Here is a 24799-nt window from a genome sequence, read left to right on the forward strand (position 1 = left end):
CTATAAGTTTTAATACATTTTTTGTGTGGACCTTAAATGAAAATTTCAATAAAATATCTAATGTTTCATTTAAAATAAGTTCATTTGTGTTTTGAAGATGAATGAAAGTCTAGAACAACATGAGGGTGATAAAATTATGACAATTTTCATTTCTGGGTTAACTAATCCTTTACTAATCCTTTATTTTAAGCAAATATAAAAGTACATTGCTACAGTAAATAAAATCATTCTTTAATTGTTGAGCCACTTAAAATATTGGCATGGCAAGAAAAATTTAAATCTCCCTACTGTTGAGCCCTGTCCCTGTGCAAAGTTTGCACCATGTGCAAAGCTCTTTTTGAGATTTAATGTAACCCCAGAACAGCAAAGAAAGCCCGGTGTTGCTTCAAAGTTTGGCAAGACTCAGGGACAAATAGAACTTGAGATGTGTGTACATTTCCTTTGAAAGCAAATCTGAGATATAGTGGAAATATAACCAAAATTTGCCAACTCTTCACAAGGACATTTGACCTGCAAGCAGGGGCAATTCTAGGATATCAATATTAGGGGGGCTCAGACCCCAATGAGAGTATGATTAAAAATGTAGTATTTTGTTTGTATACTAGGGTAGGCAGGAACAATAGCCTACATACAACAGGTTCTACACCTATCAAGTCAACCCCCTGAATATTTAATTTATTTCAAATCATTTTAGCTAACCACATCATATTCATTAATATTCATTTAGAATTTAGACAAACATTATATTGCAGTAATTGTCTAGAATGGAAGTATGTTTAATCTGTCATACTAAACCATTACTTTTTTTGTTTTCTATATAAAAAAAAAACACACACAAAAAACCAGCACATGAATCTATCAATTTTCCATGTCTAGAATTCAAAGTGACATCAAAACTCACAAATGCATTTACTCTAGGGCTATAAATGTCACAATCAGCTGCTGAGTCATTATTATTTAGTAGAATTAAATAATTCCACATGGTGTTTATCCGTCACTGTCATTCAGATTGTCTGTCACTGGCACTGCACTGTAAAAAAATATTTTCATGATTTGCTTTCACAACTTTTCATAAAACTTTTTTCAAATCAGCTAAGTTCACATGTTGTTTAGATGATATATATATATTGAGATTCTGTTTAATAAACTGAACTAATGAATCTCTTTCTTTGTATCAACTCAAATTTTTGGTTAAAGCTGCTGTCCGTAAGATTTGTCTCTTAGTCGCCATCTCTGTTTGAAACTTGCAATTGCAGTTATATGTGGAATTATTATCTGTACGTGCGTTGTGAAAATAATTGTGAAATTATATCACGCAATTATGACAAAAAAAAAAAAGAATTGTGAGATAAAACGTCACAATTATCTTCCATAGTAGTGTAGTGTGTACAATGTGTAACGCCTGGATGGATCCGTTCAGAGTCAATAAACTTTGGAGTTTTCAGAACGCTTTTAACCTGGTGAACTTTGTTTATAAATCACTAAATCGGCGCCGGACGGCTGTGACTTTCGGCAGGTTTGTGGGCCTGCGATGGTAAACAGAAAAGTCCAACTTCCTCACTTTGGTGACTACAAAAGGAGCACCCCCCCCCACCCCCCCACCCCCAGAGACTGACCAGATCCACATTCCAACACCCCACACACACAGGGACACACAAAAACACACACACAGACACATATAGAAACACACAATCATTGTGTCACATAGCGGACAAAATGCATTTTTCTATGTGTTTAATGATCCTGCGAAGAACGCACTCCATCTCGAAATCCGATCGGATAATCATCAAGTATGCAAATTCAGCTAGGAGACCAAACAAAGCAACTTTGCCCGCCAAATAGTGCTGCGCATCTATTGGTCGCTACAATTCAGGAGGTGTGTTAGCTTGGGTTCCCATAAAGACAACGACACACACCTTCACTCCTCCTACTTCTCCTCTTCTTCCTCTCCTTTGTCTCCCGACAGACTCACGAGCACCTCGTGTACGGACGCCTCAGGTGACCGCGCTTCCCAACCACGCGCGCAGTTCGGGAGGACCACTTCCTTAGACTCTCTCTCTCTTCGGCTAAGTTACTTAAGCTTAAACCTCTTTTGAAAACCCCGCCGGAGAAACCCTCTCTGAAAGGACCAACCCAGCCAGGCGCATTGAAACTGCTACACACGGACTTGAACCAATAAGCAAGTATTATCATTTATCTGAATTTGTCTAAACTGATTTCTGTGCTGGCTCTCTCTCAAAAAGGTTTAACAAAGAATTTGCCATCCTTTGATCATCTTTCTTTCCATGTCTTTTCTTCATTCTCACTCTTGTGTATATATATGTGTATACTTCTGTATATAATTTAGACGTATAATCTCTGTAGCCGTAGCTGCATATATTAAACACTTAATTCATGCTCGATTGTTCTGTTGTTCTTTCAACTGAAGACCAAGTCACTATAGCAAGTTATTTTCATGGCCAGAGAATAACTCTGTTTATAATATTCTGTGAGGGACTTAGTTTGCTGGACAAACGAACAGTTTCTCTAAATAATTATTAAACCAGAACTAATCATATATGTAATTGATTATAATTCGTTGTAATTGATTCACAATATATGTTTAATTCCCCGTTGGGTCGATATATAAATCATAATTTATTCATAACCTTATGAATTATTATATTCATATTTCATCCATAAATTTATTAATAACCGCTACATTCATTACAAGTGGATGTTGTATCGCTCCTGCATCACATTATATAAACTGCATTTATGACAAAGCACTGCACATATGCAGATATCATAACTATCTATTAGTAAACACACACATCTCGGCTTCTGACGCTGGTGTTGAGCTGCTACAGACTAAAGAACTCGCTGAATAACGCAGACAAGACGGGCCGACAGAAATGAGCCGACATTTTCATATGAGTAGGGCGACTGAGCGATCACAAATTTGTGCATAGATTACGGAGCTAATCACAATTTTTTTTTAGGGGGGCTGAGTAGAAATGGAGCCCCCCTAAAAGGGGCCTAGCGACACCCTGCAGGCTGCTACATGAGGTATAAGGCAATATCCTTACAAGAACAGTACTAAAAATGATGAGATGAAAATGAAAAGAACTGTATGGTTGTCTAGCATCTGAAACTGCTCACCAGGGGTGAATAAAGCGATCTTCAGCAGGCTGTCTGAGTTTTCAAAAAGGCAGAATTGATGAGTGACATGCATGCAGCGCTGTCCTATGGTGTGACGCTGTGACCCACCTTATCAGACTGCCGCATGTAGCAGTACATAATCCCCCTCATGCACTTGATGGCAGAGTGCTCCAGTTCATGAGTGCGGCCCATGTCATCGTCGATGCGCCTGCGCAATAAACATTCTGCATTATAGTTCCTATAAAGCACTTTATTACGTTAAACATGTTTTATAGTAATAGTGAGAGGCTGCAGAATGTCATCACCATGTACTACAGCAAGGTAAAGTGTTCACAGTACTAAAAAAGGCAAACATGCAAATGAGACAAACCTTCAACACATACAAAGAACACTTATGTAGAGCACACACATGCACACCACCCACATGCACTCCTACAGAGACAAATAGAGAGTAAGTAATGGGTTCAGGCCTAGCTGTCAGATTGAAATCATCTTAATTAAACTCCTCTGACAATGCTTATATGCAGAGGTGAAGACTGATGACTACGTCTGTCTCTGATATACGCCTACTCTCTATTTTTATCCTCGCATTCGTCCTCTAGAGGAACAACCCTCACCAGGAGGAGTGAGACAGAAAAGCAACACTTTGTCCTGAGTTCAACGTAAAGTCTCTTTTTTTTGGGTGACCTCCTATAAATCTTGTAACTTTGACCCAGGTCCTGAGAGTGCTGTTGTCCTGCTTTATAAAGAAGGTAGGTGTGTGTGTTTGTGCTTGGTATGCTATACGTTTAAAATATCTGTAACTAATTAACTTGTTACAGAATATTAGGCCCCGTTTATACCTGGTACACAAGAAGATGAGGGAGACACATCCCGTTTACACCTGGTGTTTTAAACCATCTTTTTTGTCCACTTTTGAGGGGAGGGTGTATGGTAAGGCAAGGACAATACATTGATGCATCGCGAATCGAGACATGATTCTGGATTGATTCTGATATTTTCTGTATCGCGATTCTCTCTTGAATCGATTCTGAGCTTAGTTTTCAACAGCGGCACAAACCTTCTCTAAAATAATCATTCATAAAGTTCGAAATGGTTAAAGTGAACTACAAGAGTGTTTGCAGTGGGCTGTTTACATTAATCTTGTGTCAGAAAAGCATTCTGAGGTGCAAATACAATGCACAAGCATTCTTCTTCATGAGCATTTGAGCATGCGGTTAAAAAATAGCCTACAGCGCCATCTGCTGTTAAAAACTAAGCTCAGAATCGATTTGCGATGTATTTGGAAAATATCAGAATCTATATATTGTCCCAGCCCTAGTGTATGGGCAGGTAAATGTATGGGCTTTTTTAGATAATTCAATCTAATGGACGAAAAAAGCTCACTCAATTTACATATTAACGCACATGGAGACAACGGAAAAACACACGGAGAGCAGCAGCTTTAGTTTCTGCTATGACAGCCCCAAGACCACACTGAACGTGGTGAGTGCACGTTAGAAATCAGGAATGCTTAAAGAACATGGATGCATGGTACGTTTTTTGTTTTCAAACCAAACTTAGGTCTTTAGCCAATAAAGTTTAAATCAGGTCTGGCTAGCGTGCTTACCATAATGTTTACACATTAGGTCAGTAGGCGGAAAGTAGGTGGCCACATGAGCGCATTCGACTACATGAGCGTCTACACTACGAAAGCAATTCGGTCGTCTGGTTGAATGAGTTTTCGACTACTTCTGGAAGTGGTCGAAAGTGGACAAGTTCAAAACGTTTTAGACCCTGTTTACACCTGTATTTAGCATCGTCCACTTTGGACTGATGAAAATGCTTCCTAATAGCAGGTGTAAACAGAGCCTTAGAAATTTACAATGAAAGCCAGTGGAAATATATATAAAAAATATATAAATAAGTGGACACATAAAATATAAAGGGTCTAAAAATGTTTATATTTCAAGTTTTTTTTTTCTTCTAACACTTAGTCAAGACTTAATTCAAACTAAAAATGACAGAAAATGAATTTGCATAGAAATGCAATTCTGCATGTTTGCTACCAATTCAGGAATTGAGCTGGAATTTAAAAGGCATTCTCAATTCAATTGTTAATTATTATGAATGGCAAACAACCATGGCTGTCAAAGATAGATTAAATGCCCAAATTAGGAAAATAAGCCTACAAAACAATAACCAAGCATTTGGTTGTCCCAGCTAGTGATGGTTCAATTATTACATAGGGAAAACAATACAAAACCAATCAGGCACTGTCTGGAAAAGGTCATGCATCAAAAACTGCCACATGAACAAAAAGGACTTTTATTGTGTTTTTATGAAGCTTTTTTTGTCCCTGTCACAATATGCTTTCTTCAAAGTATTGTATTTTTTGTTCAAAAGAAAAAAAAAAAAAAGTCAGAGAGGTTTGGAATGACATGAGGCTGAATAAATGATGACAGATCTTCATCTTATTTTGGGGGAAATATGCCTTTAAATGAAAGAAGGAAAGACATAACACAAGCAAATACTGCAAAGAATGAGCAGGGTGGTGTTTGGTCAGAGTGTCTTGGATTCAAAGTGACTTTGAACAATCCCCCAAGAGGAACCTAGGGTTTAGCTCCAATATCTTGTTCAAGGGCATAAAGGTGATAGTTCATGAATTCCCCCTTGCAGAGTTTGAACCTATAACCTTTAAGCTATACAGTATCCAGTACATCCCTGGACATTAAGTTCAATCTAATTCTGTCTTAACTTGGCTTTGGAAACTGCAGTGTAGAAGCAGTAGTCCACTAATCTGAGCACTGGAACAAATGTATCTGGATCAATGGGCCAACTTGGCCTTACTTCAATGTGATTAAATCTGCCACTGATACAAATTTATCAAATGTAAGGAGCGCACACTTAAAGGGATAGTTCACCCAAAAATGAAAATTTGATGTTTATCTGCTTACCCCCAGAGCATCCAAGATGTAGGTGTCTTTGTTTCTTCAGTAGAACACAAATGATGATTTTTAACTCCAACCGTTGCCGTCTGTCAGTCAAATAATGCGAGTGAATGGGAACCAATACAATAACAATAAATAAAACTTGTTTAGACAAGTCCAAATTAAACCCTGCGGCTCATGATGACACATTGATGTCTTAAGACACGAAACGATCGGTTTGTGTGAGAAACCGAACGGTAGTGATGTCTCGCTCTCATTGAAGTATATGCGCGAGACATCACTGCCGCTGTCAGAGCGCGATCAGACCAAACGAATCGAGTGATGAATGCAGTTGGACATAGTGGTGTATTAGAGGTAAAAAATGATATAAATACTGTTCGGTTTCTCACACAAACCGATCGTTTCTTGTCTTAAGACATCAATGTGTCGTCACGAGCCACAGGGTTTAATTTGGATTTGTCTGTCGTGTTTTATTTACTCTTATAGTCCAAGTTCCCGCTGACTTGCATTATACCACTGACAGACGGCAGCGGTTGCAGTTAAAAATCATCATTTGTGTTCTACTGAAGAAACAAAGACACCTACATCTTGGATGCTCTGGGGGTAAGCAGATAAACATCAAATTTTCATTTTTGGGTGAACTATCCCTTTAAAAGATTTATTCATGTTTTTGAAAGAAGTCTCTTATACTGACAAAGGCTGCATTTATTTGATGACAAACACAGTAGAACAGTAATATTGTGATACATTACAATTTAAAATAACTGTTTTATTTATAGAAAATATAATTTATTCCTGTGATGGCATAGCTGATTTTTGTGTCACACGATCCTTCAGAAAACATTCTAATATGCTGATTTGCTGCTCAAGAAATATTTCTTATTGTTATTACCAGTGTTGAAAGCAGTTGTGCTGCATAATATATATTTGTGGAAACTGTAATACATTTTTCAGGGTTCTTTGATAACAAAAGCAAAAAAAAATTAGCATTTTTTAAAATAGAATGTAATCTTTCGTAACATTACAAATGTCTTCATTGTCACTTTTGTTCAATGTTGAATAAAAGTATGATTTTCTTTAAAAAAAAAAAAAAAAAAAAAAAAACCCTGACCACAAATTTTTTGAACGTTGTGTAAGTTTTTTCCCTATGATAATTCATATTCACCGTTTCAGTCAGAGAGGCCTGTTCCACCACAATACCTCTTATTCAGGCCAAATCATAGCCATAAGGCCTGTTCACACCAAGAGTGAATCAACAAAACAGTATGAATTTTTTTTTTTTTGTGCAAAATACAGCCAATATGACAATACAGATTGTCTTGCTCACTAAAATAGCTCACTAACAGATATTCTTGAAGCTGTTGTAAAAACAGCTTGTTCAGCCTATTGTCCTTGGCTGTTAAACTAATCTTTGTTTGCTCAGATGCCACAGATGATATATATGCCACTGCATATGAGGCCTTTGTGCTGCTGTTGAAGTATTGCTTACCACAAGGCACTTATCTATAATGTTTTGTCTTTTGCTCTGAATAATCTCCACCTATAATTGGCACTACATGTATCATGCACTACATATATGTCACACTTTTTTATATAATAGCACTCTGAATAGAAAAATGACATCAAGAGCCAGCACATATTAATAATGGATTTATGGATATTTGATTCATGATTGGCGAGTATTGCATGGTGGTAAATGAGAGCACTGGATAAGAGCCAGTCACTTCAACACATTTATTTCCATTTACCAAATTCCTGATCTCAAACTCCATAATTTAAAATCAGTGTAGATCAATGTGATCCCACATTTTACCAAAAGGTAATTCCACACACAGTACCAATCAGTATCTCACCTGTATGCCAATGCCAGTGCCCAGATACTGGCAGCACAGTAGAGGGAGTCTCTGACTTTAGCCTCCTTACAGGTGGAACAGGTCTTCACCGGGAACAGACCAGTGGTAGGGCTCTGATAATTCAGAATGGTGCTCTTCACTAGAAGAAATGAGAGAAGGACAGAGAGAAAAACAGATTTAGGTCCCTATTTTAACGATCTAACCGCATGGTCTAAAGTGTGTCCACTTAGGGCATGTCCGAATCCACTTTTGCTAGTTTAACAACAGGAAAAATGGTCGGTGCACCCGGCCAAAGTCCCTTTAAGACAAGTCATTTCACTCGGCGGCCATCTTTGAAACGCCTCTCGGGCATCCTGGGCATCATGCAATCTGTTTGAATGGGGAAACATCAAATTCTCCAAAACTGTTCGCCAACCTTACGATTAAATTTCATATTTGAAATCACCAATGAAATCTAACAACAACTGGCTCATAAATTTAGTTTCTAAACGCTCGAATCATGACAAAAAAAACTGTATTTTTCAGGCTGGATCAAGCTAATGCGCATGCGCAGACCTAAATGCGCGTCTCTTCGGAGGCGCGCGTCTGACTGTTTCTATAGAAACCGGTGATTCTAACGGCCGCTGAAGTGACGCGATGACTTTACCAGTCGGCGATTGGCTCTTATTTAGAAGGCGGGACTTATTCAGCCATATTGCGCGTTACACTTTCTCCCATTCAAAACAATACGAGTGACACGTCTTGTGTTATTCTATAGTCTTTGACCCGGCGCATGGTCTAAAAGGGTTGTCCCTATTCTCTTAATGAGTAATGGGCGCAGGACATGAAAATGATAACTGAAACTAGCAAAAAACACTTGCGTCGCGCCTGGCACCGCATTGCGCCGGGTGTATGACAGGGCCCATAGTCTTATGGTGTTACTATCAACAGCAGGTGCCACCACAAAAACCTTCCAAGCCTGTTTACGCATCTTTGATGAACACCTTTTTCACACCTGTATTCCTGTTTTCTGACATAAAATACCACTGCATGTATAATTAATCAAGCTAATTAAATATTATTGCATTTTACTCATCAATATTATGAGGGAAAATAAAAATAGCACAAAAAAGCAACACAGCTTTATCTATCACTGTGCCCAACTGTTAAACTTGCTCGCTCTCTCTCTCCACTGCGATTTCTCTTTACTAATGTATAATCAGGCTGAATAGGGCACTTCATTTTTCATCAGCACATTACGGCAGCACAAATGAAGGGGACATTCATTCCGAGCCATCATTTGTTATGTAATGTTTGGGTCAATTCAAAAAGACAGTGCCAGCAGGGCTGGGGGATAAGGAGACACTGGGGGGAATTAGTCAGAATATTAATATACTCTTCAGAGAGACTGAAGCCAGGATCACTCTGACTCGCATCGGAAAAGAATCCGGCATTCCAGGCAAGGCGATAAATGCGTCTTTATCTGATTAGGTCTTGTACTGTAAGTGCGGTTGATGCCGGCAAGACTGAATGGAAGAATGCGGTTAGAGTCTTCCATAAAGTTTCAGGAAGGAAAGGGTCAGAGATCAATTTATGTGGAGAAACCTGCCACACAGCCTGCTATTAATGTCCATTTGCTCCTGTAAAACCTTAAATTACTAAATCAAGAAAATCTCATTTGCAGTCTCATTTCACAGTTGCCGTGGCACGTGGAGGTATCACCTGTGCATCGAGTGACTTCTTTTGAGAAGGGGAAAAAGGCAAATGACATTTTATTCACACTTTGTATCTTTTGCATTAGGGATGGAATGCATCATAGCACTCTAGATGCAAATGCTTTGAAGACTGCATCTCTCTCTTATCATCTATCAGCATAATGCACCACTAAATCAACCCCTAACACTGCACACAAACAGTCTGTTTCCACAAGGAAGCCATTTTTATGCACTAAGAAGAAAGGGAGGGGGTCCATCACAGAGAGTTGAAGACCGAGAAAATGGGTGGAGACTGATTCACAAAGACAGAGAGAGACAGAGGGAGAAGACAAAGAAAGGAAGAGAAAGAGAGACTCTTTTGCCCATTAAAAGTTAAAGCTTGTTTTCTTCAACCTTAATCTTGTGGAGGCAGAGGAAAGATAGCAGAACTGCATTCACAACAAACAGGCCAGAGAGGCGAAGAAGAGGAAATGAGAAGCACTGAAGCATGATGTCATTACCACATAAATAGGAAAACCCAGAAAAAGAGTGAGAAAGGTGGAAAATAAGAGAGACCAGAGATAAAAATGGCAATAAGATTCTGAATAACATTAATGCATGTTGCATACGTGCTGCGTTCATATACAGTACATATGACAATCATTGTAGGCTGAGATGCATTTCAGCTCTTCCAAAACTATTACTATCTGAATTACGAAACCTGCCACATTTATCACTGTAGGATTCGTCTTATAGGGAATGACATGGGGATTCACTTTCAAAACGGGATTACCCAGCGCTAACGCTGTACGTTTGTCTGCTTTAACCATGACTCAAAAGGATCATTGAAATGAGAAGCATCCTTTCTGTCACTCTTTACTCTTTGTTCTCTCGCACTTTCTCCCTCTCTCACCCTGCAGTGCTCTCATCTCAGTGTTGTCTGTCTGGGGATTTTAAATGAGCTTTAGGAACACGCTGAAGTCTGGATGGAGGAAAGAGATTGAAAACAGAATTCGTACATGCAGTGTTCAAGAAGCAAGGCTTTTCCGATGTTTATGAAGAGGATGAAAGTTCATCGAGCACTCGACTAATGAGCTGAGGAGTTGAATCAGGTGTGCTACACAAAGGCATAAAAGGTTTTCTTAAAATGTTCAAATACACTACAGTATTTCAAACCAAGCAGCTGAATTCTGTGTATTGAAACATAAGTTCAATCTTTGATGTTTAGGTCCTTCATTGTCCAAATTCCTCAAAACGTTGGTACGTAGAGCAAAACTTCTTGTGGCTGCTGGCATTATTTGGCATGAATATAAATGTAAAAGTAAACGGGGCACAAATCTGGAGAGCTCATATGCTTTTAGTCTTGTTGTCCAGCAAAAATATCTTTAAAGGATTAGTCCACTTTTAAATACACTTTTCCTGATAAATTTACTCACCCCCATGTCATCCAAGATGTTCATGTCTTTCTTTCGTCAGTCGAAAAGAAATGAAGGTTTTTGAGGAAAACATTCCAGGATTTTTCTCCTTACAGCGGATTTCAATGGCTACCAACACGTTGAAGGTCAAAATTACAGTTTCAGTGCAGCTTCAAGGGCTTTAAATGATACCAGATGAGTAATAAGGGTCTTATCTAGCGAATCGATCTGTCATTTTCGAAAAAAATACAACCGTTTATGCTTTATAAACAAAATATATGTAGTTTCCGCTTCCGCATTCTTCATAACGTTTACGCTGAATGTCCTACGCCTTCCCTATTCAAGTTACGGAAAAAACGAAACTGGCGCCGCGTTCGTTCCGTAAGTAAAATAGGGAAGGCGTAGAACATTCAGCGTAAGCGTTATGAAGAATGCGGAAGCAGAAAGTACATTCAAGGCAATATTTTGTTACATGAACATCTTGGATGACATGGGGGTGAGTAAATTGATCAGGAAAAGTGTATTTAAAAGTGGACTAATCCTTTAAAACAAGACGCATTTCCTTAAAAAACAAAATGACATTTTAAACAATTTAATCATAACAGTAAAAATAACGCTTTCACCTGCGGGAATGACCAGTCATTATGAGGCCTTAAAGGGTTAGGTAAGCCAAAAATGAAAATTATGTCATTTATTACTCAACTTCATGTCGTTCTATACCCGTAAGACCTCATATCAGAACACAAATTAAGATATTTTTGATCAAATCCGATGGCTCAGTGAGGCCTGCAACGCCAGCAAGATAATTAACACCTTCAGATGCCCAGAAAGCTATTAAACACATTTAAAACAGTTCATGTGACTACAGTGGTTCAACCTTAATATTATAAAGCGACTTGAATACTTTTTGTGCACCAAAAAACAAAATAATGACTTTTCAACAATATCTAGTGATGGGTGATTTCAAAACACTGCCTCGTGAAGCTTTGAAGCCTTACGAACCTTTCGTTTTGAATCAGTGGTTCGGATTGCCTATCAATGGAACGCTCCAAACCACTGATTCGAAACAAAAGATTTGCAAAGCTTCGAAGTAGGGTTTTGAAATCAGCCATCGCTAGATGAAAAGTTGTTTTTTGGTGCACAAAAAGTATTCTCATCGCTTCATAACAGTAAGGTTGAACCACTGTACTCACATGAACTGTTTTAAATATGTTTCTAGTGCCTTTCTGGGCATCTGAAAGTGTTAATTGTTTTGCTGGCAACAGAGGCCTTACTGAGCCATCGGATTTCATCAAAAATATCTTAATTTGTGTTCTGAAGATTTTACGGGTGTGGACGACACGAGGGTGAGCAATTAATGAGTGAATTAAGACTTTTTAGGACCTTTTTAAGGCACACAGAAACCCTGCAAATAAGACACACACTCAAACTAATCTAAATGACCTCAAAAAGTATTAACAAGATGAAGAAAACTCTTTTAATATGACATATGCCCTTCATCTTAAGAAACAGTATTTATTCTCATGGTGAAAACTAAAATGGAAAGCAAGATTAGGTGAGAAGAGAGAGAGATAGAGATAGAGGGTGGGCAGGAAAAGAGATGAGTATTGATTAAGAGCAAAATGCACAGAGGAGCACAGCAATGAGAAACCAGACTAGCTCCAAATGAATCTTTTTAGTGCTTGGACTCAAGTCATTTGCTGGGTATTATAATTAAATGTAATGGTTTGGAGACTTTTTGAATCCTCTAATTAAATTAGGAAACATCTTGCCATAATTAAATTATTTTCGTATTATAAATATGAGTAAACATCGGTGCACTTAATACACAGATCAGCTATATTAGGGAAAATCCACAGTAACTTTGCAATTTGTGCAGCTTAACACCTTAAATGAGTTGCTTTATAAATGCGTACTTTTAATAACAAAATAAAAAGAAAGGTGGTGCAGCTAGATGAAGCCATGACACAACAGAATGAGGTTAAATGCATCATTAAAGACCATAATAGAGTGCTCTCCTAAAATCCTGAGCCCTCCATACCATCAAATCTTCAGTTTGGCTTCTATTCTTAAGCCTATATGAAAAAACAAATTACATACAGGGCATACATTCTCACCTGCTCTATAGAAGCGGTCAAGTTTCTCCCAAAGTGGCTCATCATCCCGGTGCAGTACGGATAGCTTAAGGGGTTCATAGATGGAGCCTGATTACAGAAAGCAGACACTGATGTTAAACAACACTTGAATCTGGTTTGAACTATAATATAGTGATGCTTATCTCATCTCTAGATGCAATTCAAGTATCCCTGGATGGAAGTGATGAGCATACTTTACAGTCAGCATGGCTTGTTGATGGTGCTACTATAGACTACTGACCCGCCACAGGCCCACTTTGGGCTATTTAGTATGCTAAGGTTGAGCTGACTCACCAAAATCTAAATGTGCTTCATTTAGTCTCTGTAACCTAAATGGTTTTCTGTTCCATTTACAACGCTAAGAGCAGTGAAATGTAGATTTACCGGGGTGCAAAGGCAGCAAAGCATGCCAGAAAAACAATCAAAGCAAAATGCAAAAGACTAAAGCTATTGTTCTCCAGATGCATATATCAAATCGAACGTCACTGCAAACACACACAGCTTGATTGCAAAATTGAAAGCACTGGCACAAACTCGGTGAATAATGGAACCTGACACCGGTAAATTCAGTTTTTTTCTGTGAAGAGTGAAATTCAGGGGGAACCCCATCAATTTGAGTACTATTTCAGACACATTTAACTTTGGAGCAATTTACATTTTAATAGAATCGACCCAGGGTCAATACCTCAGGTACTGAAAATTCACATTTCCTAGCAAATTAGCATAATTCCCATCAGCTTTTAAGTAGCAGGGACAAAGCCATCTCTTTTTAAGATAACTCCAGCTAAGCAGTGCACATCCAATAGGCAAATGAAAGATACTCCTCATTTTGGTTTCACCACATTGATATAAAAGTAACTTGCCTCAAGATGCATACGGACCCTCTGTTAACAGATGTGATCAGACATTGACAGAAAGATGAGAGGTACTGGACTGCATTGCTGATTTGTTAAATCAGAAACATTTTCCCCATGATATAACCAAAGTTTGCCTAACCCTTTTAAATTGGATGAAACATTAGATATAGAATTATTATTTTCTGCCATAAAAAAGAAAAACAAATTTAGCACCTATTTTCAATTAGGGAACAAAGAGTTTAGTTTCTGAACCAATACTATAATGGGAATGTATTAGCTTTCATTTAATTTCATGGCAATATTAGACAGTTATTCTATCTAGATACTTCACACTATATAAACTTAAATGGAAAGTTCTCATTTTAAATGTAGCATATTTTCCATGGATCAATCGCTTAACGCAAACTTACCAAATTTTCGGAGTTTGCGATGGACATTCGGAACCTCATTGGCAGTGTTGGCCATTTTTCATTAGGTGAACTCTATGCCAGTCCTCTATTAGTTAAACTACAACATTAGTATAATTCAGAGGGTTAGAGAGAAAAGACAAATTACATGGAATCACACAGAGAGATTTTCCAAATTTCAGGCATGGTTACTGAATGGACATGCAACCAATCACATTATACACAACTGAAAGTGAGATGATTTGGTATGACTGATGTGAGAGGATGAGATGATAATTAAAATGTGCAGAATTGTTGATGACACTAAATAAACTACAATCCCAAGCCAACTTCTGAGATAACGACTAACAATTTGTGATCAGTATCCAATTGCTTGATTGTTTATATCACCGCAAAATGTAAATTATCACACAGCTCTATATACTATATAGCAAATCTTAACTGTTTGAATCTTTAAATCACTGCAAAATGTAAACTATATTTTCGCCCAATTCTAATCTCCCCAATGTGACTATAAGGAATGCAGATATTATGATATAAAAATTAACATGACAAGATACAAAAAATTAACATGACTATTTTAAAGGAATAGGTCACGCAAGAAAAAAAAAAATATTGTTTACTCACCCATGTTGTTCCAAACCCATATGAATTTGTGTAACACAAAAGTCATTCATTGGCTCTTTTCTCATACAGGTTTAGAATAACATTGTGGTGAGTAATTTTATTTTATCTGTGCTATCCCTTCATAAAACAAAGAAAAATGGCAGAAAGAAACTATGTGTAAATGTATTTATTTATCCATCTTACATTACCACAAGTGGTCCTGAAAACTGTCAAGGGCTACTTGAGTTTTAATGTCAGGCTGAAGCAGATGCTAACAAGCATTGAATTGAGAGGGTCAAAAAGCCTTTCAAAACATTAGACATTCAGGGACTGAAGTATTTTAAAGTACTACTCCTGAAAAATTCAAAGCCTGAAGCTCAGTGTGCAGTTAGGCTCTAAATATAGCCCTTGATCAGCATACACTTCTCGCCTGACCTTTGGGCTCTGCTCTTTGCAACACACACGACAACTCATGTTAATGAACTTCTGTAACACGGACAATGGATCAAAATGCAGCGAGAGTACAAATGCGCACTGTTTAAGAGTGTCCAATGCCATGCATCTCAAAAAGCCAAACCTGATCGCTTAGATCTGGCTTTGAACTCCAGCAGCTTCCAGCCGACATCCGCTAAGCTTGCCATGATGACAGCAAAATAAAAACATCACTAACACTGCCGTTAAGGCACCCACACTGTCGCAAAGCGTATATGTACTCCGCGGGCTGCCGTAGAACGACGTGCCGTGTTCCAGTTTGTGATGTTCGAAGCTAACAGCAAAATGTTGCTGTCATGGGCTTGTGTTTTGACGTTATCATTAAGTTTTATCGGACAACATGTCACGTTTGCATTGCAGGACGTTACTAGGGATTTATTTGCCTCGGAGAATCATGGTACAGTCGCGGCTTTCGGTGACTTCAACTCTGATAAACAGACTGACATTTTCATCATCAGGAAGCGTACGTACAGTTCTGCTAGCTGACGTTAAGATTAATAAGGTCTTAAATCACACCCTTCCCCCCCATCCCCATGTTTTATATAAGGTGGCGATGCTTATTAGCTTTGATAATATGTTTTGTGTATAACACACTACTGTCATATAATGTGACAGGGGGTGTGGCTGGATACTCCCTGTGTACTCAACTTTACTGTATGTTTAATTATTTGTGCTGTTGGTGTTAAACATCCTGATAATGTGTTATTTCATGGGAATATTATTTCTTTCAGGATCTGAGCTGTTGATTTTCTTGGCTGATCTAAAAGCTCCTTATTTCAAACCTAAAGTCCATCTGACTAAAGAGGTTTTCCCTAGGTGAGAATATACACTGGCACACACTAACTCTATAAAGCTACTATATTACATTGATACATATAGTTTTAAGGCATCTAAATTATCAACATGATCAAAATGGTGCTAAAATCCTGTTGTACACAATCTTCTACATGCCTTCTGCTCTTTAACTTATAGTTCATTCTAATAAACAATAATAATAAAAATGTCCACCTTTAGCTTGTGGTACAGGTGTCTTTTGCTGTGAAATATTTACTGATTACTTTTAGCAAATGAAACAATAACTTTTATATTGTCATTAAAGGGTTAGTTCACCCAAAAATGAAAATTCTGTCATTTATTACTTACCCTCATGCCGTTCCACACCCGTAAGACCTTCGTTAATCTTCAGAACACAAATTAAGATATTTTAGTTGAAATCCGATGGCTCCGTGAGGCCTCCATAGGGATCAATGGACACTTCCTCTCTCAAGATCCATAAAGGTACTAAAAACATATTTAAATCGGTTCATGTGAGTACAGTGGTTCAATATTAATATTATAAAGCGACGAGAATATTTTTGGAGTGCCAAATAAACAAAATAACGACTTATTGAGTGATGGCCGATTTCAAAACACTGCTTCATTATGCTTTGGAGCATAAATGAATCAGTGTGTCGAATCATGATTCAGATCGCGTGTCAAACTGCCAACGGCTGAAATCACGTGACTTCAGCGCTCCGAACAGAAGATTCGATACACTGATTCATTTATGCTCCGAAGCTTCCTGAAGCAGTGTTTTGAAATCGGCCATCACTAAATAAGTTGTTATTTTGTTATTTTTGGCACTCCAAAAATATTCTCGTCGCTTTATAATATTAATATTGAACCACTGTACTCACATGAACCGATTTAAATATGTTTTTAGTACCTTTATGGATCTTGAGAGAGGAAATGTCCATTGCTCCCTATGGAGGCCTCACGGAGCCATCGGATTTCAACTAAAATATCTTAATTTGTGTTCTGAATATTAACGAAGGTCTTACGGGTGTGGAACGGCATGAGGGTGAGTAATAAATGACAGAATTTTCATTTTTGGGTGAACTAACCCTTTAATGTTTCAAGTGAATATTTACTGGACTAAGCAACTCAAGTTTACTTGATTATCCATATGTAATTTTTAGAAAATAATGTTAATGTATATATCAAATATGATATAACATGCTTTTGAGGAATGCATTGCATTTTATATTTTACTGCCCGCAGTTAAAACTACAGAGATTTGATCATAAAACTAACCTTTTAAATATCATCTTACATGATATTATTGGGAGATATACACAGTGACAATTGATATTTATATGCATTTTATGTACATAGTTTGCTGTTATGAAAATCTAATCGATTTGCATTATAAGCTATCAAAATGTAATCTTACATTTTGCATATTTGTGGTGAATAAAATGTATGTGATCTCAAATGTGAGATCTATATTCTCACTATGTCCTACTAGGCGTATGATATAGACCAGGAGTGTGGTGTGTTCATGTGTTTGTCTGGCTCTCTCAGTGACTTCAGCATAACCAGTGTGGTCCCGGGTGATTACGATGGAGACTCTCAGATGGATGTGCTTCTCACTGGCCACTCAAAGGGCTCCTCACAGACAACTGTCTTCATCTTCTGGGGACATAACCAAACTTTGGGTAAAGTCTGAAATCAATACATAAAGAATAAATGCTTTGTAAAAGTGCTTTTATTATTCTTATTATTACTATTTATTAAATATTTTTACCTAAATTAATGGTCTTAGAACTATACTACAGCAGTGATTTGCACAATTTTTGTAAATGTTATCTGTTCTCTTACAGACCAGAGTGAAAGGGTGGAGCTTAACAGGACTTTTGATGATCAGCCCCTCATCATGGAGTAAGTGATTTTATATATATATATATATATTATGCATGCACATACAACATCATCATTTCTTTTTGATTCATATGGGGTACAGTACATATGATTTTCTTTTCTCAAGTAAATGACATAATTATGTTTACGTTCAATCTGAGTAAAATATATTTTGCTAAAAATATTTGTTGTTGAAAATTTGTTTTTGTTGGCGAACATAATTATGCCATATGTACAATTTCGAAAATACGAAAAGTGTATTTGTACGACAGCAGTAACTGTGTAAAGTGACTGTTGTAGGGTAATCAAAATAATAATAATTAGTCTGTTCTTATGTTTTTAGTTATTTTCTTTTTTTTTTAGATTGTAAAGTTACAATTTTAGAATATAGCCTAGGCCTAATGTGATTTGATCCCTTTTTTGCACATAATATAGCATATACTAGACAGTTACATTCATGTTTGTTTTTATAGCCTTTAATATGAACATTGTTTCTAGGACAATATTGGGCAGGATGTGAAATAATTTTTTTTTAAATAAATACAGATTTTTTTTTTTTATCCCAGCCCTATGGCATGCTTTAAATACTGAATTTTCCATGTTTTAGATAAGCAGTAATGATACATTATTATATCACATGTTAAATGATTATTTAACAATTAGCCTATTCATTCCTGCATTTCTAAAAACAAAATTTTTGCGCCCCACCAAAAACTTTTTGCACCAGCCGCCACTGCTTTGTAGTCCTCATCCTCTCAGTGTACAAATAGAAGCTTCACTTGTAAAGCTGCTGCTTTTGCAGAGGTCTGATGCCACTTACTATTTTCCACATACAGCTTTAATGGGGACATGGTTCCAGACATTTTTGGATCTGCTGGTGGTTCATCAGAGGTTTGCTATCTCAGGAACAGGTAAGATTCTTTCTCAAATGTGCAAATTGGTGTAAATAAATGTACAGTGTACAAAACTTGCTGTTTTATTGTTTATCAGAGAACAAAAATATGAGAAGGCCCTCGGATCTGATGTCAAAATGCGCATCCCTCATTCTAATGCTTTCATTGACCTTAACAAGGACTTCACTGCCGGTGAGTAATGCTACTGTGGTCTTTTGAAGTGTCAGAGAAAATTTTGCAAGGTTCTGCTGCTCTGTGGGTTGATTTAGAGAATTGCTACTTCTCTGTTCTGTAGTTTTCAGTTAGCATTGCTGAAGATGCCATGCTAAAGCTCATTTGCAGAGGAACGGCCCAGAGTGCTGCTTAAATTATTTATGGATTAGGAATGCTGGGAATTCTTCTTTGATTATTAACACATCAGACACTCGGGCTTATTAGGAAATACGTGTTTCTAAAACTGCTTTTGTTGAAACAACTATTTAAGTCAGATTTACATTTAATTGATCTAATGGTTATTTGTGCTTCATTGAAAGCAGTGCATTAATATAGAGCGGTGATTAAACTGACTGGAACTACCTGTGCATTAAGCAAGGGGTTTTCAATACTGTCCTGGAGGACCCCCAGGCCTGCACATTTTGTATGTCTCCCTTGTTTGACACACCTTCTTCAGGTTTTGCAGTCTCTACTAATGAGCTCATAAGTTGAATCAGGCGTGTTAGATGAAGGAGACATACAAAATGTTCAGGGCTGGGGGTCCTCCAGGACAGGTTTGCATTAAACGGTTTTAATGCACACCTTCCAGCCAAACAGAATCAAGCATTCAGACAGACCATGGTATCAATAAAGGATAAACCACGACTAGCTGAGCATAAAATGATTTTAATGCTCGGCATGGAGGCTTAGAACCACCAGATGCAACGCTAGCTGTGGATTATCCACTTTAAATCAGATACCGATAAATAGTAGTGCAGTAAGATTACATTTATTTAAAGGATTATTTCACTTCAGAATTAAAATTTTCTGATAATTTACTCACCCCCATGTCATCCAAGATTTTATGTCTTTCTTTCTTCAGTCGAAAAGAAATTATGGTTTTTGAGGAAAACATTCCAGGTTTTTTTTTTTTCCATGTAGCGGGTAACAGGTTTCAATGGGTTGAAGGTCCAAATTGCAGTTTCAGTGCAGCTTCAAAGGGCTCTACGCAATCCCAGCTGAGGAATCAGGATCTTATCTAGTAAAATGATCTGACATTTTCTAAAAAAAAAAAAAAAAAATGTATATGCTTTTTAACCACAAATGCTCATCTTGCACTAGCTCTGCGATGCGCCACACATTAAGTAATCACGTTGAAAAGGTCATGCGTGACGTAGGCGTAAGTACCACGGTTGGGCGAAAAAAATCAATCTCATTTTCTCCTCCAACTTCAAACATTTTTATTTGTAAAGGCCGTTTGACTTAGTCCTTGCACATTTGCTTTGTAGAAACTGGATCGGTACTTCCACCTACGTCACGCGTGACCTTTCCAATTTGATTACGTAATGCGTGGCGCATCGCAGAGCTAGTGCAAGACGAGCATTTGTGTTTAATACATATATTTTTAGAAAATGACTGATCATTTCACTAGATAAGACCCTTGTTCCTCAACTGGGGTCGTGTAGAGCCATTTGAAGCTCCATTGAAACTGCAGTTTGGACCTTCAATCCGTTGGTAGCCATTAAAGTCCACTATATGGAGAAAAAAATCCTGGAATATTTTCCTCAAGAACCATAATTTCTTTTCGACTGAAGAAAGAAAGACATAAACATCTTACCAGCTTTTTTTTTTTAAACCATGCACATAATATCTCCATTACCTGACAGCTATAAGTGAAATCTGCATTTTCTTGCAGATGAAAAGGGGAAAAATCTGAGAGTCTTTGTCTCTACATTTTGCAGGTTCAGAACTTTATATTAGCCTGGTTTTTGCTATGGTCTTAAAATTGGAATTGAGAATTGTGAAATTGCACTGGTATCTAAAATTTTGGTATCAGCCCCATTAAACAGCCCCACATATTCATGCAAATGTAGGCCTAGATTTGATCAATATTCAACGTGACTGAAACCAGCAGATATTCACATTTTCTACGCCACTGAACAGCTTAGTTTTACATTTATTCTTCAATCTACAGAATGTCTTTGTCAGGCTTTTTTCTCCCCTTGTAATCCTGTCATCAAGATGGGATGCTTCCTGAGTGGTGTTTTTCGTCTGGGAAATATTGGCCCATTTTTTTATAGCAGGTCTAGTGGGGAGTGTGTGTGAAGTACTGCAACTATCTCGGTATTTATGTTGTTTTGTGTGTTTTAACTTGAGCGTGCTGTGAAATTCAATACTTTTATTCATCGAGGATGCATTAAGTTGATCAAAACGACAGTAAAAACATTTAAAAATATATGAAAATATTAAAATGGAAAACATAATAGAAATAGAATTGAAAATAGAAAAGTTATTAAGCTGCACAACTGTTTTAAAAAGAAGTGTTACTAAGAATGATTTCTGAAGGATCATGTGACACTGAAGACTGGAGTAATGACTGCTGAATATTCAGTTTTGCTATCACAGGAATACATTTTAAAAATACATTAAAATAGAAAAAAAATTAAATTGTAAATCTGGTTTACTGTATTTTGCTCAAATGCAGACTTAATAATCATGTGAGATCCATTTCAAAAACATTAAAAACTCAACTAAAGGTTTTGAACTGTAATGTATTTTAAACAAATATACTTTTGCACCTTTTAAAATATATGTAAGACAAGTTTACATAGAAAGGAGCAATTCATACATTATTTTATGATTCCTTCCATCATGGTAATTCAGTTATGGCTAATGTCAAGTTCAGAAAAATCAACTGCAGAATGCAAAATGCTACTAGTACAGTTGTTTTCTCACCTATATATTCTCATTATTTGTCCTGCATGGTAAAAGGCTGTACTGTCTGAATAGTGGCTCAGAATCACCTTGACTTGTAAAGCCAAAGTAGTGCATTTCAGCATTCTCTTTATTGCAAGGTGCTTCTTCTGACTATCCTGAAGTCAGTTTTTCTTCTGAACCCATTTAAATCAAATGATCTCTCGAGCTATTTATTAAATCAAAGCCATTTCCAAGGGTTAAGACTTTCCTGTTAAGCTTTCCTGTCAGTCACATAAAATTGATTATAATAATCCTGCTGCACTATGTGCTTCTTAAGGCTGAAAAAATGATTTGAATGGCCTCTTGTAGAATCCTGTGAAAGTCTTGCTGTCCATTAGTGTAGTTGAGGCTCACAGTGGTCATGTGTCTGTCACATTGACCAAAAGGGAATTTAGCATCTCATCCCGGAAAGGGCAAAGAGGCCAAAAAGTAATTTACTAGCCAATAAGGACAAGCACAATTTATCCATACTAAAACAAAGCCCCTAAGCCACTATAGCACTTATCTCCCACCCTCTCGACGGAAGCCTGGCATCACTGCCACCCCCAAACCATCTGGAGGCTGTTCTGCTGCCACACGAACTGTCGTGCTGTTAGGTCTGATTGGCAGACAGGACCAAGAAAGCCTCTATGGACCTCAACAGCTTTGAGAAAATCACAGCAGATTAACAACAGCCCAAGAGGGAAAAAAGAGAACACCCACGTCAAAAATCATCCACCACTTACTCTACAATTATGGCTGTCTGCTATGGCAAGAGTTGGTGTAAGGAAAAGGCCTCAGTGGGGGAGAGTGGAGGCTCTCAGGAAGGGACATCAGCTGGAACTTAAGGCTAAGCCACTGACTTCTGGCTTGTCTTGAGGTTTCCATTAGAGATGATTTGTTCTTTTTCCATTTATCAGAATGTAATCTAGATCTAGATGTTGGGTTCATTTACAAGTTAATGATAACTTTGGGGTGGCAGGGGGAAAAAACAATTCTAAATGCAAATAAGCATATAATTGTGCATAGTTAGGGTGGCGAATTAAATGTTTTTTTATCAGCTTTTAAATGGAATGAATAAATGTTCCTTTATATACTAGCATTCAAAAATTTGGGATCTTGGAAATATGTTTTTAAAGAAGTCTCTTAAGCTCATACAGGGTGAATTAATTTTTTTATTTGAATATATTTTAAAATGTAATTTATTCCTGTGATGGCAAAGCTGAATTCTCTGCAGCCATTATTCCAGTCTTCAGTGTCTCATGATTATTCAGGAATCATTCAAATATGCTGATTTGGTACTCTCAAAACATTTCTTATTATTATCAATGTTGAAAACCATTGTGCTCCTTAAAGGAGACCTATTATGCCCCATTTTACAAGATGTAAATAAGTCTCTAATGTCCCCAGAGTATGTATGTGAAGTTTTAGCTCAAAATACCCCACAGATAATTTTTTATAGCATGTTAAAATTGCCACTTTTAGTGGTTGAGCAAAAACGCGCTGTTTCAGTGTGTGCGCTGGCCTAAGAGGGCGGAGCTTCAACAGCTGATTCTCCGGTGTCAGGATTCAGTCAGGACACACTATAATGTCAGAAAATACGAATATATGCTGCATGGAGATAGAACAGGTATAGTTTTGTTAAATTACGGTTATAACTTATATTGTCATCTTGTTTTTATCCACTATATTAGTACAAGTCTGTTGTACCGTCCGAATGATGGCCAAAACTATACAGATGAGTTATTATGACGTTTATTGTACTTCACACAAAAGAATGAAGCGTCCGTTTTCACTCTAGAAAGTAACTGTAAGAGCTTAATAAAACACAGTGTAAGTGTGCATTAAAATATTATCCTTAAACTTTATTATTAAAATATTATCCTTATCGTTCCCTTATCGTTAATTATCATTAACATATAAAAACTTTAAACTTTATATCCATATACTTTATATCCAACTCCGATGAACTGTAATAAAGTGCTCTCACCTTCATTACTGCCGTATCCAAAATCACTGTGGAGACTGTAAGCTGGATCACGAACAGTTTTTATTTGTATATCCTTGAGTAGCATATTTTTATCACAGTCTCTGTTTTGTATTGTCCCTTTGTATGGATATTCGTTCACTAAGCAGTCTGGTTTGAAATGATTCGCGCAGACATAAACGAACTTCGGCAGAACTGAGGGAGCATTTTCCTGGAAAACCAAATTAATCCACCTCGTTTTCAGCAGCTCAGATTTTAGGAGTAAATGGAGAGAGCTATGTGGATTCATCCATCCAGCTACAGAACACCTAAAACGCTTGGGAGATGTTCTCGTCAGTGCAGAAATGGCGGACTCGCTGTGAACGCACTCAGGGCGGTTCTATGTTCAAACGGCAGTGTCTGTCAACATTCGTGGGTGGTGCCTGTGGCTTTTGTGATGTCACACTGCCAGGGATCTGGAAATGGCTTGTAATGAGACACTGCTTATGATTTAAGGGGATTAAAAAAAGGAGTGGTTGGATTTTTATCACTATAGGGTGCCAACACACATTTATGTCCATGTATTGCATATTATGTATTGCATAATAGGTCCCCTTTAATTTTTATTTATTTTTAAATGTGGAAACCATGATACATTTTTTTTAGGATACTTTGATAAAAAGTTCAAAAGAGAAAAATAATTTGTAACATTTTTTATGTATTTACTTTCACTTTTGATCTATTTACTTGCTGAATAAAATGATTAATTTCAAATGGTAGTTTTATTGTTTTATTGTTTTATTATTTACTGCAGTGTTGCTTCT

The 24799-nt window shown here is 37.2% G+C and overlaps 2 protein-coding genes across 5 annotated transcripts in view; one reads left to right on the forward strand and one right to left on the reverse strand.

Moving 5' to 3' along the window:
- Window positions 1-15705, reverse strand: part of phkb (phosphorylase kinase, beta) — an 85796-nt gene extending 70091 nt beyond the window's left edge. The window contains exons 1-5 of one of the 4 annotated variants that reach the window (XM_048184705.1): window positions 15595-15705; window positions 14415-14511; window positions 13130-13216; window positions 7925-8063; window positions 3250-3349 (exon numbers count right to left, since the gene is read on the reverse strand). In XM_048184705.1, the coding sequence (XP_048040662.1) occupies window positions 3250-3349; window positions 7925-8063; window positions 13130-13216; window positions 14415-14469 (381 nt within the window). In that variant the 5' untranslated portion in view covers window positions 14470-14511; window positions 15595-15705. Of the gene's footprint in view, window positions 1-3249; window positions 3350-7924; window positions 8064-13129; window positions 13217-14414; window positions 14512-15552 lie in introns of all 4 variants that reach the window. The other 3 variants (XM_048184706.1, XM_048184704.1, XM_048184703.1) reach the window with 3 other exon arrangements.
- A 20-nt stretch (window positions 15706-15725) lies between these two features.
- itfg1 (integrin alpha FG-GAP repeat containing 1) overlaps window positions 15726-24799 on the forward strand; it is a 167933-nt gene continuing 158859 nt past the window's right edge. Inside the window, exons 1-6 of the mRNA XM_048184707.1 lie at window positions 15726-15972; window positions 16241-16325; window positions 17853-17986; window positions 18152-18209; window positions 19025-19099; window positions 19179-19273. Of these exons, the coding sequence (XP_048040664.1) occupies window positions 15774-15972; window positions 16241-16325; window positions 17853-17986; window positions 18152-18209; window positions 19025-19099; window positions 19179-19273 (646 nt within the window). The 5' untranslated portion in view covers window positions 15726-15773. The remainder of the gene's footprint in view (window positions 15973-16240; window positions 16326-17852; window positions 17987-18151; window positions 18210-19024; window positions 19100-19178; window positions 19274-24799) is intronic.

The sequence above is a fragment of the Megalobrama amblycephala genome, linkage group LG3 (genome assembly GCF_018812025.1).
Source record: "Megalobrama amblycephala isolate DHTTF-2021 linkage group LG3, ASM1881202v1, whole genome shotgun sequence".
NCBI classification, from domain to species: Eukaryota; Metazoa; Chordata; class Actinopteri; order Cypriniformes; family Xenocyprididae; genus Megalobrama; species Megalobrama amblycephala.